The sequence below is a fragment of the Pelophylax lessonae genome (genome assembly GCF_965119305.1).
Source record: "Pelophylax lessonae genome assembly, chromosome: 10".
Lineage (NCBI taxonomy): Eukaryota > Metazoa > Chordata > Amphibia > Anura > Ranidae > Pelophylax > Pelophylax lessonae.
Window position 1 is genome coordinate 47590636 of NC_138777.1, and position 16345 is coordinate 47606980.

Below are 16345 nucleotides of genomic sequence, written 5' to 3' on the forward strand. Positions count from 1 at the left end.
CTCTAGTGATTTTCTGGTGATCCCACATGTTTGCAGCAAATCCAGGCATGGTGTGAAAGAGACAAACCTCTTCCTTTTAATATTTAGATTCAGGGATGGAGGCAAATAGCTATAGAATGTCATGGGCCTCATTTAAATTCCCAACCCCCCCCCTTCCCCCACACACACACACACACTTATACCCACTTTAAAAAATGAGCGGAAATCTCCCCAACATGGAATAGTTTTAGGGCCCATTCACACTATACTCTGTATTCATGCACATGCATTGAGGTACATGCAACATGTGATTGTGCATTAAGGGTGTATTTCAGTTATATTGAATGGACTATGTATTTAAAGTCTAAAAACAACACCAGACCAATGAGCAGGTCTGGCATTCTTTTTAGATTTTTTATTTTTTACCTTCCAAACCTGAGGACCCGTGTTTATAGGTAGATCGTAAGGGCAGCCTCACCAGAGTCATTGTACCCTATATGAATTGGTTTGATCTTATGCAATTGTGATCCATTGATGGGTCAAACCCAGGTCTCAGTTACACATATTCCATATTTATTGGCTGGCAGGGCCCCTTAATATACTAGAAAATGGTCCCTACTCTTGTTTTTTAGAAAGAAAATCACACAGCATGCATGGTGCATAGTGCATTGCACTGCCATTCAACATAATTAGCACCCTTACACACCGGTTTTTATTGCCATGTAAATGGTATGGTAACCATTCCCTACTCTAGTCAAAACTTCAGAGATACTTTAACGGGCATAACGTGTTTCAGTCTTTGCGGATGACACCAAGCTTTGCAGTGAAATAACTTCTTTACAGAATGTCTCCAATTTACAAGCTGACCTCAATGCACTGTTTCATTGGGCAACCATGTGGCAAATGAGGTTTAATGTTGATAAATGTAAAGTTATGCACATGGGGGCTAAGAATATGCATGCATCATACATACTAGGGGGAGTAGAACTGAGGGAATTCATAGCGGAGAAGGATCTGGGTGTTCTGGTAGATCCTAAGCTTAATAACAGCATGCAATGCCAAGCTGCGGTTTCCAAAGCAAGCAAAGTCCTTTCTTGTATTAACAGAGGCATGGACTCCAGAGAGAGAGAGATATAATTTTGCCCCTGTACAAATCATTAGTAAGACCTCATCTGGAATATGCAGTTCAGTTTTGGGCACCAGTTCTCAAAAAAGGTATCGGGGAACTGGAGAAAGTGCAGAGAAGGTCAACTGATAAGAGGCATAGGAAAGATTAGAGGAACTGAATGTATTATCTCTTGAGAAGAGGAGATTAAGGGGGGATATGATCAACATGTATAAATACATAAGGGGTCCATATGGTGAACTTGGTGTTGAGTTATTCACTTTAAGGTCATCACAGAGGACAATCTTTACGTCTAGAGGAAAAGAGATTTTGCCTCCAAATATGGAAATGGGTACTAATATTCAGTGGTGGGATTCAAAAATTTTAGTAACCAGTTCCGACTTTCCCGGCAGAATGACCAGCGTGCCCCCTTTTAATGCAGAATGACCAGCGTGCCCCCTTTCAATGCACAGTGACCAGCGTTCCCCCTTTCAATGCAGAGAGACCAGCGTTCCCCCTTTTAATGCACAGAGACCAGCGTTCCCCCTTTTAATGCACAGAGACCAGCGTGCCCCCTTTCAATGCACAGTGACCAGCGTGCCCCCTTTCAATGCACAGTGACCAGTGTACATGCCCCCTTCAATGCACAGTGACCAGCGTGCCCCCTTTCAATGCACAGTGACCAGCGTTCCCCCTTTCAATGCAGAGAGACCAGCGTTCCCCCTTTTAATGCACAGAGACCAGCGTTCCCCCTTTTAATGCACAGAGACCAGCGTGCCCCCTTTCAATGCACAGTGACCAGCGTGCCCCCTTTCAATGCACAGTGACCAGTGTACATGCCCCCTTCAATGCACAGTGACCAGCGTGCCCCCTTCAATGCACAGTGACCAGCGTGCCCCCTTTCAATGCAGAGAGACCAGCGTGCCCCCTTTCAATGCAGTGACCAGTGTACATGCCCCCTTTAATGCACAGTGACCAGCGTGCCCCCCTTTCAATGCAGAGAGACCAGCGTGCCCCCCTTTCAATGCACAGTGACCACAGAATTGCCCCCAATCATTGCAGAGTGCCAGCCACAGCATTGCCCCCAATCATTGCAGAGTGCCAGCCACAGCATTGCCCCCAATTGCAGAGTGCCAGCCACAGCATTGCCCCCAATTGCACAGCATTGCCCCCAATGATTGCAGAGTGCCAGCCACAACATTGCCCCAAATTGCAGAGCGCCAGCAACAGCATTGCCCCCAATGATTGCAGAGTGCCAGCCACAACATTGCCCCCAATTGCAGAGTGCCAGCCACAGCATTGCCCCTAATTGCAGAGCGCCAGCCACAACATTGCCCCCAATTGCAGAGCGCCAGCCACAGCATTGCCCCCAATGATTGCAGAGTGCCAGCCACAACATTGCCCCCAATTGCAGAGCGCCAGCCACATTGCCCCCCAATTGCAGAGCGCCAGCCACAGCATTGCCCCCAATGATTGCAGAGCGCCAGCCACAGCATTGCCCCAATTGCAGAGCGCCAGCCACAACATTGCCCCCAATTGCAGAGCGCCAGCCACATTGCCCCCAATTGCAGAGCGCCAGCCACAACATTGCCCCAATTGCAGAGCGCCAGCCACAGCATTGCCCCCAATTGCAGAGTGCCAGCCACAACATTGCCCCCAATTGCAGAGCGCCAGCCACATTGCCCCCAATTGCAGAGCGCCAGCCACAGCATTGCCCCCAATTGCAGAGCGCCAGCCACAGCATTGCCCCCAATTGCACAGCGCCAGCCACAACATTGCCCCCAATTGCAGAGTGCCAGCCACAGCATTGCCCCCAATTGCAGAGTGCCAGCCACAGCATTGCCCCCAATTGCAGAGCGCCAGCCACAACATTGCCCCCAATTGCAGAGTGCCAGCCACAGCATTGCCCCCAATTGCAGAGCGCCAGCCACATTGCCCCCCAATTGCAGAGCGCCAGCCACAGCATTGCCCCCAATGATTGCAGAGTGCCAGCGATCCCCGCGAGACCCATGCACTTACCTCACGGACGGTCTCGCAGTCGGCTCCCCGCGTCTCCGAGTCCTCCCGCGGCGCCTCCTCCTCGTCCAATGGCACGGTGTTTGCCTTTCGGCCAATCAGGAAGCGGGAGGACCCGCTCCCTGATTGGCCAGGAGGAGGATCATGTGACAATAGCGAATTCTCATTCGCTATTGTCACAGAATGGGCGGGTCGGGCGCACTGCTCCGCCCCCTGGCCGCCACGTCTGCCCGAGCGCGGGACATTCAATTGTCCTGCGCGTCCTCAGACGCGTAGAGGGATTCAGCCGGTTCTGCGAACTTGCAGAAAGTTAGCCACCGGTTCTATAGAACCGGTGCGAACCGGCTGAATCCCACCACTGCTAATATTTATTTATAGGTAATCCAGGGAATATTGCCTCTCGGGAGATCCGGAAGGAATTTTTTTACCCCTTCTGTAGCAAATTGGATCATGCTTTGCTGGGGTTTTTCACCTTCCTCTGGATCAACTGCGGGTATAGGATTGTGTATATGGAATTGTTTGGTTGGGTTTTCTTTACTGTTTTTTTGTTTTTTAATGGTTGAGCCAGATGGACTTACGGTATGTCTTTTTTCAACCTGACTAACTAGGATTAAACACATTGTTTCTACTCATATTTGCAATGTGTAAATAAAATATATTGTAGAAAGAAGCTGTACTTTCCTAATTCTTTACAAGTGTTTTCAGCGCTGTTACTAATTGTGTCACTTCACCGGCAGGTTACGTCCTCGAGAGGAAGAAGAAGAAGAGCTACCGCTGGATGAGACTGAACTATGACTTGGTGAAGGAACTGAGCTACGAATCTAAACGGATGATTGAGGGGGTCATATATGAGATGCGTATCTATGCTGTGAATGCCATCGGTATGTCTCGTCCCAGCCAGCCCTCGCAGCCATTCATGCCCATTGGTAAGTGATTTAAATGAAAAAAACCAACAAGGCTTGTGATAAATTTGGAAAAGATGGCACCACATCCCTAATGTTGTAATGGATTTTTTAAGAAATTTAGATGGGCTTTTTTAGGCACCAAAAACAACAATTTTATAAAATGCTTTCATTTTATTATTACAAGACAATAAAAACTGGGATATATCAAACGATACAACATCTAGTTAAAAACAGACCACAAATTCTTTAGTCATATAACATTTACAACCGTTGATTGTGTAGCGCTACCCTCGGAGGAGCCGGGGAAGTATGATTGGTTCCATACTCTGCCTCTCAATCCCAAGAACAATATCAGCCCCTCTGACATACCTGGCAATAGTGTAAGTGCAAGGACCAATGAAAACACACACGTTATGATAAAACACAGAAATGTCTTTACTATAAGGTTTCTATGGAAAATAACAGTATTTTCTTGAATGAATTAGCTGAAGAGCAATAACTGAGATCAAGAGCAATATAACTCAATATATTATATCGGGCTGCTTTCAGGGGATTCCACAACTCCAAATAAACCCACAAGATGGCAACTTTATAGTGCATTGGTTACCTCTATTTGAATTGGCCCTATGAGTCCAGGCAGGAGGAGAACAGAAAAATGACTTTCTCCTATGTCAGACTTCTCTCTTCTATCTCCTGACACAACAGGCCCAACTACAAACACTGTACCTAATTCAATGCTTAATGACTGAACTCCCAAGTCAGACTATCCCGCACATACATTACATATACAGAGCCCTGAGTATGTGTGTGCGTGCCCGTATGGCACCAGAAGCTTCAGTCCCTTGGAAGAAGGATGAGGCCTTGTATCTTCGGCTAGCCACTTTAGTTGGTGCACTTAGAACTCCTGCTTGTTAAAGTGTTACTGTGGTATGCTGACAGTATCTGGATAGCAAGGCGGACACTGTGACTGCTTATTGCTAAACAGGCCTTCAATGAGACCCAGGTTCTGACAAGTGTGGGCAAAGTGAAGTAACACTGTCTGTGCTCAGTGTCCTTGTTTCCTGCAAATGGGCAAGTGCCCTCTCACCAATCCTGCGGTCAAGGCCCAAAACGAATATGTCTTGGAACAGACAGACTGATTCTGGTAACCTGACTTGTCACCTCACACTGGAACGCTTCACGCCGTCGGTGCAGGTGCACCTGGATATGCACCTGGGATCCCCTTCACTAAGGCTGGATGTCTCCAATTGGTTGTGGATGCCTGGAACAACGCAGTGGACTGACCCGGGAGGCAAAACCTCTCCCCTTGGTCAAGTCTCTTCTCCTACCTCGTAATGACTGACTTCTCCCCAGCAGACAAGATGGTGTCCTTGATCATTTCCTTGCCATTGTTGGTGGGAACTACATGTCCCAGAATGCTTTGCTGTTGCTGATGAGGATGCAGGGGAAGGAGCAGAACAAACAAAGTCAGTGAGGAGAGGGAGGGGGAAGAAATCCCCCGCAAAAGCTGACAGGCACTCTCTTCCTTCAGTGAGAGCCCCGGTCAGCTTCACTTGGCCGTGGGAGATGCAAGGCACCCCCTACATTTGTATTAAGTAAAGAGGTCCCATCACATTTCAACTCAAAGTGTCTGCTTCAGGGGGAAAACAACATGTTGATTTAACAAAAATCAAGGGAAGCCCAGGAAACTGTGCCAAGCATTACTCATGAATCCAGACTGGTAGTAAAAGGGGAAGATTTTTTTTTAACTCCTGAAAAGTATTGGAGCCCAGCCAGTTGCTAAGGCTTCACACTAAAGTCTCCAGTCAGCCAGATGCTGACACTTCACACCATCCGAAACTGTGTGAGCCAAGAGTGATCAAAAAGTGTTGGAAACAGAGATCAAAAGAGGAATAAAAATGCTCCCAAAATGTCCACAGCAAGTGAAAAGAATAAACCAGTATCTAAGATCAATATGGCGTTCTTCCAAGAGCTTACATGAGGGGCAAATTGATCAATAAAGAACAAAAATTTTCAGCACAGGAAACAGCCTAATAACATTTGTTTTTTTTGCCACATTTACAGACAATGAATGCGTACTTTCACTGGGTGAATTGCTGAGCATTGTTTTAAAAAATACACCCCTATATGATCGCACAGCTGTATAGAATTTGCGTGCAACTCTGTCTCTCAATTGACCTTTGTAATACCTGAACTGCAAGTATACTGTCTGTGGCCATTTAGACCGGGCTTGTTCTTTAAAGCATTTCCCCCCCCCCCCCTCCAAAAATTAAAAGTCAGCAGCTGTAGCTGCTGACTTTTAATATTAGGACACTTACCTGTCCTGGAGTCCAGTGATGTCGGCATCCCCAGCCGATGTTTCCATCGGCTGTCAGATGCTGCTGCCGCTATTGCCGGTAAGGGAACCCGGCAGTGAAGCCTTGTGAGGTCCCTACTATGCATGCACGAAGCACGCTGCGCTCTCTTACTGGCCTAGAGGCAGAGGAGGGAGGAGGAGGGGGCTGAAATTCTGACGTACCTCGCTGTGGCGAGATCCGATGGAAGTGGGGACAGGGTACCTGTCAGAAACAGGTACCCGTTCCCCCCTCCCCCCTGAAAAATGCCAAATGTGGCACTGGAGGGAAGGGGGAGACAGATAAGTGGAAGTTCTACATTTGAGTGGAACTCTGTTTTAAACTATAGGGAAAACTTTTTTTTTTTCATTTTGGATAGAGTAATGGAGGATTATAACCCCTATTAGATTTTTTTTTGTCATCTGTGTCCCATTGCGGAGATTTACCTCCACTTACAATAGCCAAACAGGAAGTGAGAGGAAATCCCTGCAAATTGGGTTAATTCCTTGGGGACCCCCAGGTCACCAGAACCAGTGTCCCCATTGGAAGATTTCCCCTCTATTACTTTTCTGGGGACAACCCAAAATTTGGGATTTTCTTTTACTTTCACTTTCAATGATAATGTTAAACAGGACAAATAGAGAAAGTAAATATCCTTAACAGAGGCACAAATAGCAGTAAAAACGGAAAAACATTCTAATCCCTCTGCACTCATAACAAAAAAAAAAGTTTTGCTTTTAGTTATACTTTAACTCATTTCCATATTCAATATTTATATGAACATTGCACCAGCATGATGAGTATATCTTAATAAACATCTCCTCCTTTAGGGCCTCCAGCCAACATTTTGTGAGGCTGCTGGCTTTCAGACCTGGGTGTCAATGACACCCAATGTCAGAGTCCACACTGACGATCAGCAACCAATCAGAGTTGTTCCTGATCATATAATTACTACTTCAAATTAAATCACAGCCATATCAATCCCATCTACTTGCAGATGACCCATCATTTTATGTCTCATGCTTTTCGATTTCGACCAGAAAGTGTAATCAAAAGGTTGATTGCTCCACCAAATTGCCATGTTATATAGCCAGGTTAGCTATATCACTGCCAAACATTGGAGAAAACTTGTGGTCTGAATTTCATAGTAATACTAATGACTTTTCTCCATCTTAAAGCCTATCTCGGGGGTTTGCTTATGCCCCCTCTTTCCACTACAAATCATCCATTCAGCTATTTTCTTTTAGAAACTCCCTTTAGAACTCTTTATACACATCACCATCCATGTCCCTCTCTGGCACTGCTTCCATGAGTCAAGAGCAAGAGCCAAGAGTTGATCCAGTGCTGCAGTAGACCAGTTGCCTGTTCCTGATGTCTTCAACTGCTGCCACCTTCAAAGAAACCCATGCATGGACACCCAGGAAGAAGTGTCCATGTCACCCAGGGATGGCATGAAAATCTGAAGGAGGACCATCCTCCACTACAAAGACTCTGGGCCTGGTACATTATGTGACCACACATTTAGGCAAATGTTTTCCAGCAATTTTTTTTAAACCTAGAAATTAGCTAAAGAGGGGAGTAGGGGGTGCCCCAGGTTATGCTGTAAACAGCCGTAGTGGAAACATCAGCTAGGTAACACCTCTGTCGCATAGCCAGAAAAGGCAGACTCTATATTTATGGCACCTTAGGTACCGTGATTTATAAATAGCCCAGGCTTCAGTCTGCATCTGGTGATGTGCCGTCTACATGACGTTTACTGAAATACTTAAGACACATTTGTCAAAGCAAACTTCCAAACAATGTCAAAACTGTCCATCATTTTACCCTGGATCAAAAACCTCAGTGAATTCCTCACATGGTTTGTGTTTGTAGGAAGATAGCGTCTCACATAACAGCAGACAAATATGATGAATGACTATACCCCTGTTGTAAATTACATGAATATTATGATGTACTCCATGCATTTATTAATCATTAATTTAAAGCATAAATCCAGCCAAAACATTTTTTTTCTCTTCTGTTTATTGTAGGACACAGCTTTTCTTTATGACAGATGAGTTTGATGTTGCCACCTTCAGGAGCAGTTCTCTAGGTGCAACTAAATTAAAAGTGCGCCTTCAGCCTCATCCACACAGGCTGAATGTCGGGCGGCATCTGCTGGTTTCAGTAGACCGGCTGACATTCGGTCCTTGTGCACTAAAGCTGGTCTAACAGAAGCTGGCTGTTTGGCCAGCTTCTGTCGAAGGGGAATGACCGAAAAAGGTCTGCCGACCCATTCCCAGTCCGCTTTCTCAGCCAATGGCTGACAGCGCTGACCAGAGTGTTATGGCGGGGAAGCAGTCCCCCTGTCAGAACACAATAGCACAGCACATGAGATCACTGTAGTAACATCGGATTATTGGTACGGCGGCTACAACCTGAACTGTCAAGTTTTTTTCGCTTGCCCGCTGGGTTGAACAAAAAAAAAACTAGCAGTGTGTACTAGGCTTAAGGGGCCTCCTATGGTGATAGCCAAACCCCCATCTATTTTTTCTTTATTCCATTTACTGCAAATTCAACCAGGGAGCTTAGCGCCTGCTGGGAGTTTCATCATTCCACTTCTGTTGCTCAGGTTTGTAAGGCAGCTACCTGGTTATCTGTTCACACTTTCACCAAGTTCTACAAGGTTGACCTTGCTGCCTCAGAGAATGCAAGCTTTGGTCAGAAGGGTTTGCAGGCGGTTTTCTCCCAGGATGTGGTTCCCTGTTCTGCTGTTGTTTAAAGTTTTTAACCCACTCTTCTTCTTTTTGGCACTGCTTTGGGATGTCCCATCCATCATGAGGAGAAGCTGTGTCCTACAATAAACAGAAGAGCACAGTGGTGTAGTGGTTAGCACTTTCACCTAGCAGCAAGAGGGTCGCTGGTTCGAATCCCAGCCACAACACTACCTGCCTGGAGTTTGCATGTTCTCCCTGTGCCTGCGTGGGTTTCCTCTGGGTACATCCGGTTTCCTCCCACACTCCAAAGACTTGCTGGTAGGTTAATTGGATCCTGTATAAAATTGTCCCTACTGTGTATGTATGTGAGTTAGGGACCTTAGATTGTACGCTCCTTGAGGGCAGGGACTGATGTGAATGTGCAATGTATATGTAAAGCGCTGCATAAATTGACAGCGCTATATAAGTACCTGAAATAAAATAATAAAATAAAAATAAGAGAAAATGGTATTTTTGTACTCATTGTAAATACTTTTGTCTGAGTTTATTGAAGGACACCCAGTCTCTTTTTCGGCTGTCTTGGTGGTATTGTCCTATTATTTCTGGCTACTAATTGAGCTCTGTGTTGCAGATGTAGGGTTTGGCCACCACCAGGGGGCCACCCCTTCAAAGTGCTTTTAATTTAGTTGCACCTAGCATCCTGCTCTTGTAGGTAGCGACATCAAACTAATCTGTTATGAAGAAAAGCTGTGTCCTTCAATGAACTCAGGGAATAGGGCATTTTTATTGCCTTACAGTGATGCCTCTAAATTTGGGACAACAACCTATTAATAGAAGAATGGGATGCAGCACCTACAAAATAGCATGTGGACAGGGCCACCTCGCCCATGCATGCTCGGGGGAAACTCTTCTTTAATGTTAACTTATCAACGCCTGGGACCAGATGGGGATGCGGTCATGTGAGAGTCAATGTTACGGCAGAACCCGTGCTTGGATTAGAGATGAGCCATACACCGTGTGCAGCTGTGAAACATACAGAGTTCCTCGGTAAAATGATCCGTCCCATGTCACTATCCTTTTAGGATGGAAGATGAATGATGCCCGGGCTACATCTTTTCTTGTGATCCGGACGCGATACAGCAAAAACGCAGGGCAAAGATGTGAACCTGGACTTAATCCTGTTCTTTAGCCGTGTGCACACCTTCTCCCATAATCATTGCACCCTCAAATTCTTTACCAAGTTTAACAACAATTTCAATAATGTCTAATAAATACAAAAAACCCTGTTTCTCTAAAGTGACTAATGTACAAGGCTGCCATTACTGGCCTCCTGTTAAAATGCTAGTTGCCTGGCTGTGTCTGACTTAAAGAAGAATTCCACAGGACCTATTAAAGTGATTTACAGCTTCTAGAGGGATCAACTGGTATGGTATATTCATAGGTATACTGGTCCAAGCTAGACAGATGTATCTATGTAAGATAATCCATGCCTGGAATTAATCTTGAAGCACTTTTGAGTCCCAGACCTGGAGCAAGCTTGCTGTAAATGAGTGTCATTTATGTGTCAGAATATCTCTGTACTTGTACCAGGTCAACCGCTCAGACAGTCCTGAAGCCAAAGCATCAGCAAGGTGGCTAGGAAACACACTCTACAAATGAGCATTTGGCATGGCATCCTCCATAATCTCTCATGACAGAGTCACTTTAAATCTTTTTGATTGTAGAATAGGAAGCCCCTGTATCAGGTCCCTTTCACACTTGTCCTTTGTTGCAATATGTGCTAAAATGCATGATATAACATGCATAGAAATTCATTTTTTGTTGCACCCTCGATCAGGTGTATATCTTATCTTTTTGTTCATTTTTTACCTTTTTTTACACAGCAGTTACTTGTCTTTTCAGTTTTTAAAGCGAAGTTCCGGGCACAAAAACAAACTTTTTTTTTTTGTGCCCATCCGCTTGGTCTCCCTCACCTGAAAAGGAATTGGATAGTTAGGCATTTTTTTTTCACTTACCTTGTAATTGGAGATTGAATATACTCACCTATTCTCTACTTCCTCCCTCTGTGCCGCGGCTCCGACGTCACTTCCTGTCTTGGGATGATTCCTGGGAGCTGAACGTCATCGCTCCCAGGAATCAATGCGACGGCGCCTGCCCCGCTCGTCACTTCCGGGGCGACGCCGAATTCCCCGCTAAACAGCTTCTGGGCATGCCCAGAATCTGTGGAGGAATGCGGCGCCGCACCGGAAGTGACGAGAGGGGCCGCCGGTGCAGGCGCATTCTGGGAGAAGAAGACGCGGAAGAGGACGCCAAAGAGGATCGCGCTGGCTTCAGCTGCCCACAACAGAGATGGCAACGCTGTGGAAGAAATTTTATAAGTGAGTATTTCTTCTAAAAGGTAAGTGCGAACCGGGACAGATCAGAAGCTAGCCATTGTGGAATGTACTAACCCTGACTGTCCCGGGGGTATGTTTGTTGAAAAATGGTTTCTGTGCCCGGAACTCCGCTTTAACTTGAAGAAAGACTTGTAACATCTTGAAGAGTAGCATCAAAGGGGTTGATTTACTAAACGCAAATACTGTGCACTTTGCAAAGTGCAGTTGTACACTGCAAGAGCAGTTGCTCCAGAGCTTAGTAAATGAGCAGAGGCCACCATCATCCAATCACAATGCTGTTCTTTTAATTATACTTGCACGTGGTTGAGTATAATTTGCTAAATAAAGCTTTACCTCATTTACTAAGCTCTGGAGAAACTGCACTTGCAGAGTTCAACTGCATTTTGCAAAGTGCACAGTCTATTTTCCTTTAGTTAATCAACCCCATAGTGTAATAAACGTTACTAAAACTGGAGTGTGAAAAATATGGCGCAGCTCTGTATAGAAACCAGTCACCCTCCTGGGTTTTATTGTCAAAGCTTAATTGAACAAGCTAAAGTTAGAAGCTGATTGGTTATTTTGCACAGCTGCACCAGATTCTTAATGCTCCAGTTTTAGTAAATCTCCTCCTAAGTGTTTTATATACAGGAATACATGATGACTTATATAGGAAAGCTCCTGGCACTTTCACTAATGGTTGTTGTATTTCTGAAATTGCATTGGGCGGTGTTATGTGGTTGGTTTGCATGTGTGGCATAGTTTTCTTATAATATGTCATACTATCTCTCATTCTTCCTGTTAACATGGAGGCTTCCAGTATTACACACAGCTGCCAGGGAGTGTCAGGGGTTTGTTGTCCATGTAGAAGATATTCATCTGTCACCGTCACTGCAGACGCAGATACAAAGTAATGACCCAAGACACGCACAAGGCCAAAAGTCTGACTACTGTGTAATGGGCTAATAGATGTCCTCACTGTTCTTCTGACAAATAACACTTGAAGTGGGCCACAAAAGGCAGAATAATTTAGACCCATTTCCCCAAATGTTTAGGTATGCAAGCAGGCTGGACACCATATGGAAGCCCATTAACCCGCTGAACACTTTACCATTAACCACTTTACCACCGGAGGATTTTGCTGTCTTACGTCCAGGCCACTTTTTGCGATTCGGCGCTGTGCGAATTTAACTGACAATTGCGCAGTCGTGCGATGATGTACCCAAACAAAATTTACGTCCTTTTTTTCCCACAAATAGAGCTTTCTTTTGGTGGTATTTGATCACCTGTGCGATTTTTACTTTTTGCGCTATAAACAAAAAAAGAGCGTAAATTTTGAAAAAATAACAATATTTTTCACATTTTTTTATATGAAATTCCCCCCATAAAAATGTAAAAAATCTAAATTTTTTTAAATTTTTGGCCAATTTGTTTTCTGCTACCTATGTTTGGTAAAAAAAAAATCACAATAAGCGTATTTTGATTGGTTTGCGCAAAAGTTATTGCGTTTACTAACTAAGGGAAAGATTTCTGTCATTTTTGGTGTTTTTTTTTTTAACGAGTAATGGTGGCGATCTGCGATTTTTTTGCGGGACTGCGACATTGCGGCGGACAGATCGGACCCTTGACTGACATTTTTGACACTTTTGGGGTTACCAGTGACATTACTGCAGTAATCAGTGCTATACATATGAACTGTTACTGTAAAAATGACACTGGCAGGGAAGGGGTTAACTGTATTGGAGAGGGAGGGGTTAAGTGTGTCCTAGGGGCGTATTTCCTACTGTGATGGGACATGTCTACTATTGTAAAAACAGAGATCAACGGTTCTACATAGTAGAACCGTCTGATCTCCATTTTTACACTGGGGAGAATGACAGGCGGCTTGTTTACATTAGCCGCCTGCCTTTCTCCTGCTCTACCGACGATCGGCGAGTGACCGGCGGACATCGGGTCCGCCGGTCACACGCACTGACTGCTTAGTGAACGCTATTGGCTCACAAGCCGGTGACAGGCTAGTGACGTATATATACGTCACTTTGCCTGGCCGGGGCTGACCGCCGCAGTATATTTACTTGCGGCGGTCGGCAAGTGGTTAAAACAAATTCTATTCAAGTTTATATTCTTAACTTATTCTAAAACTCTTATATTGCTCTCCAAATATCCAAATTCCTTTTTTTCTTTTTTTTTTGCTGCTGTGATTTGGCTTCCTGTAACAGGGTAGCAAAGTTTGTTCTCCATGGTCTTGCTGTATGTAGAAATATTCTCTTGCTCTCTTCTCTTGCTTTCTTCTGGGATGGACTATAGACTATGGGATTTGTAGTGTGTATAGAGGAGTGCACATGACGACAACTAAAGTGCACTGCTCATTTAAACAAAACAGTGCCATAAAGTGGTGGTTGTGTATGGATTACATTTGAAGAAAAGCAATATCATTTAGTGTCACGTCTATGGCACCTAGACACATGAATAATGAAAAAGTTTGAAGCAAGGCTTTGCAGAATCAGTCGGGCAGCCCAGCAGAGGTTTGTGGAGATAAACCTCACATGAACATAATATATAGAATAATATTGCTTATTGGTCATTGACAGCATTAAATCCTATAGGTACCTTCAACAAAACTGGCAACTACCAGCTAACAATGCTTTCCAATATGCCTAAATAAACCAACACATTTGCAACCTCCTTCGTTGCCAAACGGGGTCACCCAAATGCCTGATGTCATTTGAAAATCAATGCAGAAAAGGCCCAAACTTAAAGGGTTTGGTTTCCAACCTTTATTTCTCCCTCCATGACTCCATCAGCTCCCGCAAACTACGTTAAAACTGAGAAAAGGACCTGGCCACTCATCCAGACCAAGGTGTGTGGAATAGGATCTGGCTCTCCACCTCCAACTGCTCACCTAATATCTTTACTCAAGAAAATGCCTACAAAATACTGTCACGGTGGTACATGACCCCTGACTGCATTTAGAAATTCGCCCCCACTGCCTCCCTAATGTTCTTTCAGGGTTGTTGAGAATACGGCACTCTTATTCAAATCTGGTGGTTATGCCTCAAAAGTGATTTGATTCTGGAGTAGAGTATATTCCATTATTAGGTCCATCATGAACATCTCACTAATTCGCACCCCTTGGGAGGCCCTGTTGTATAAACCAATACTGCTAATCAGAGGAAGCTACTGGGATTTGTGTTTCTAGCAGCTCGCAAAAAAAGTTGGCCAGAGCCTGGAGACAACCGTACCTCAATTTTGCTGAAGTTCATCAAAGGCTAATGGGGACCATGGTCCATGAGAAGCTCACTTTCATCCTTGAATACTCCCCATTGAAGTCTGTGAAGACGAGCGCGTAGGGTACGGCGTGCTGACGTCACTATGCTGCCCTGCGGAACGGGCTACATGAGAGCCGGCCGGCTTGTTTCCATGCGATCTTAACACTTGGAGTTTGTAAGTGTGTTTCTTTTTATTTATCAATAAATGATGGTATTACACTATCGAGTTTTTCTCTTTTATGACCATCCTTTGCATCCTGGATCGATCCTGTCTCCTTGGTCTGTTGGTCTGACTGTGTGCATTTGGAAGCTTTGTGTCCTGATCCCTTGAGATTTGTGAGGATAACAATATTCCATGCTTGTGTGGTACAGCTATCTGGTAAGGAGATATGCATGACCTCTGTGTGTGGCACTGTGGTGAATAACCTGATCGGATCTTCTCCTCACTCCACTGACCCTGCAAGACTCTGGGACTTTTGGATTATTTATGAACTGTCACGATTACTACGCTTCTACTGCATAGAACTTATCGCTACATCTATTTATGCCTATATACACAGCTATGCCTATTATCAGCATATGTTATTGATATATTGGTGTATAATCTCTTGTCTTGAGTTGATTTCCTATGAGTCATTTCTAGGATATTTATCATAGGAGTTTTTATCACATTACAGTTAGCGCAGCTTTTTCTTTCTATTTGACCTTTTGGTGCTGTCTCGCCTGAAGCTGCAGCTTATTATATAGTTAGCGCGGTTACTCTTTCCTTTTTTATCCTTGAATACTCCCATGTCAAATTCTTAAAGGTTTGGGATCCCTGGTTTTCCTATAAGGCTCACTTGAATATAGACTGAACTTTGCTCTCAGTCTGACAAATTTTGTCATTGCCCCTACACACCCCACCTGCGGACTCACGTGGGCCCCACCCTTACACCATCATTCCCCCACCCCCCTCCTTAAATGCCCCCACCCTCTTTTTTCTCCTCTTCAGATATTTCCTGTGCTTCCTCTTCTGCACCTCCTGCCTCTTCATGCTCCTCCCTCTTGCCTAAGTACTTTTTCGTAAAGTGCTTGATGCTCCCCCCCCCCCCCCAACTCTGTAGAGGTGCCCATGATAGCTACCATGGAGCTCTTCTCGTCGGAACCATTTGTTCCCTATTTCTTTTGAACAAGTCATGGAGTTTTTGCCTCCTTATAGTTCATGATATCTGATTCATGCATGTGTACTGTATTCCTGTATTATGGTGGAATTATTTTACAGACCGCACCTCTGAACTTCCTGACATTCCTTGTGCCTTACTATATTTGCTTGCACTATTCTGGGAAAAAACAAAAAATCCAATAAATATTTTTAAAACAATATTGCTTTGAAATGGGGGGGCAACTGTGAAAACTTCGCTCTTAATTTTGGTTCTTGTCATTTTCATAGACCGGTTTCTGAAAAGGCATAAATCTCTTTTTATCACAAGGTTTATTTTGTGTTCTTCGCCCTTGTCTCCAGGACGTCTGAGCTGACTGTCCCTGATTTTTTGCTAGGCTATATAAATGGGGTGGGGGGGGACTTCTAAAGTATGGTTGGGAGCAGCTAGAAGAGCTCCAGGAGTCTAAGAGAGGACTATGGAATTTTGACCAGGGGTGAGCAGCCATGTAAAGTTGGTCTTGTGTACCCA

General features: G+C 44.7%; 1 protein-coding gene across 1 annotated transcript in view; it reads left to right on the forward strand.

The window, feature by feature from the left end:
* Window positions 1-16345, forward strand: part of MYBPC3 (myosin binding protein C3) — a 201763-nt gene that overhangs the window by 149097 nt on the left and 36321 nt on the right. Inside the window, exon 21 of the mRNA XM_082271091.1 lies at window positions 3838-4026. Within this exon, the coding sequence (XP_082127217.1) occupies window positions 3838-4026 (189 nt within the window). The remainder of the gene's footprint in view (window positions 1-3837; window positions 4027-16345) is intronic.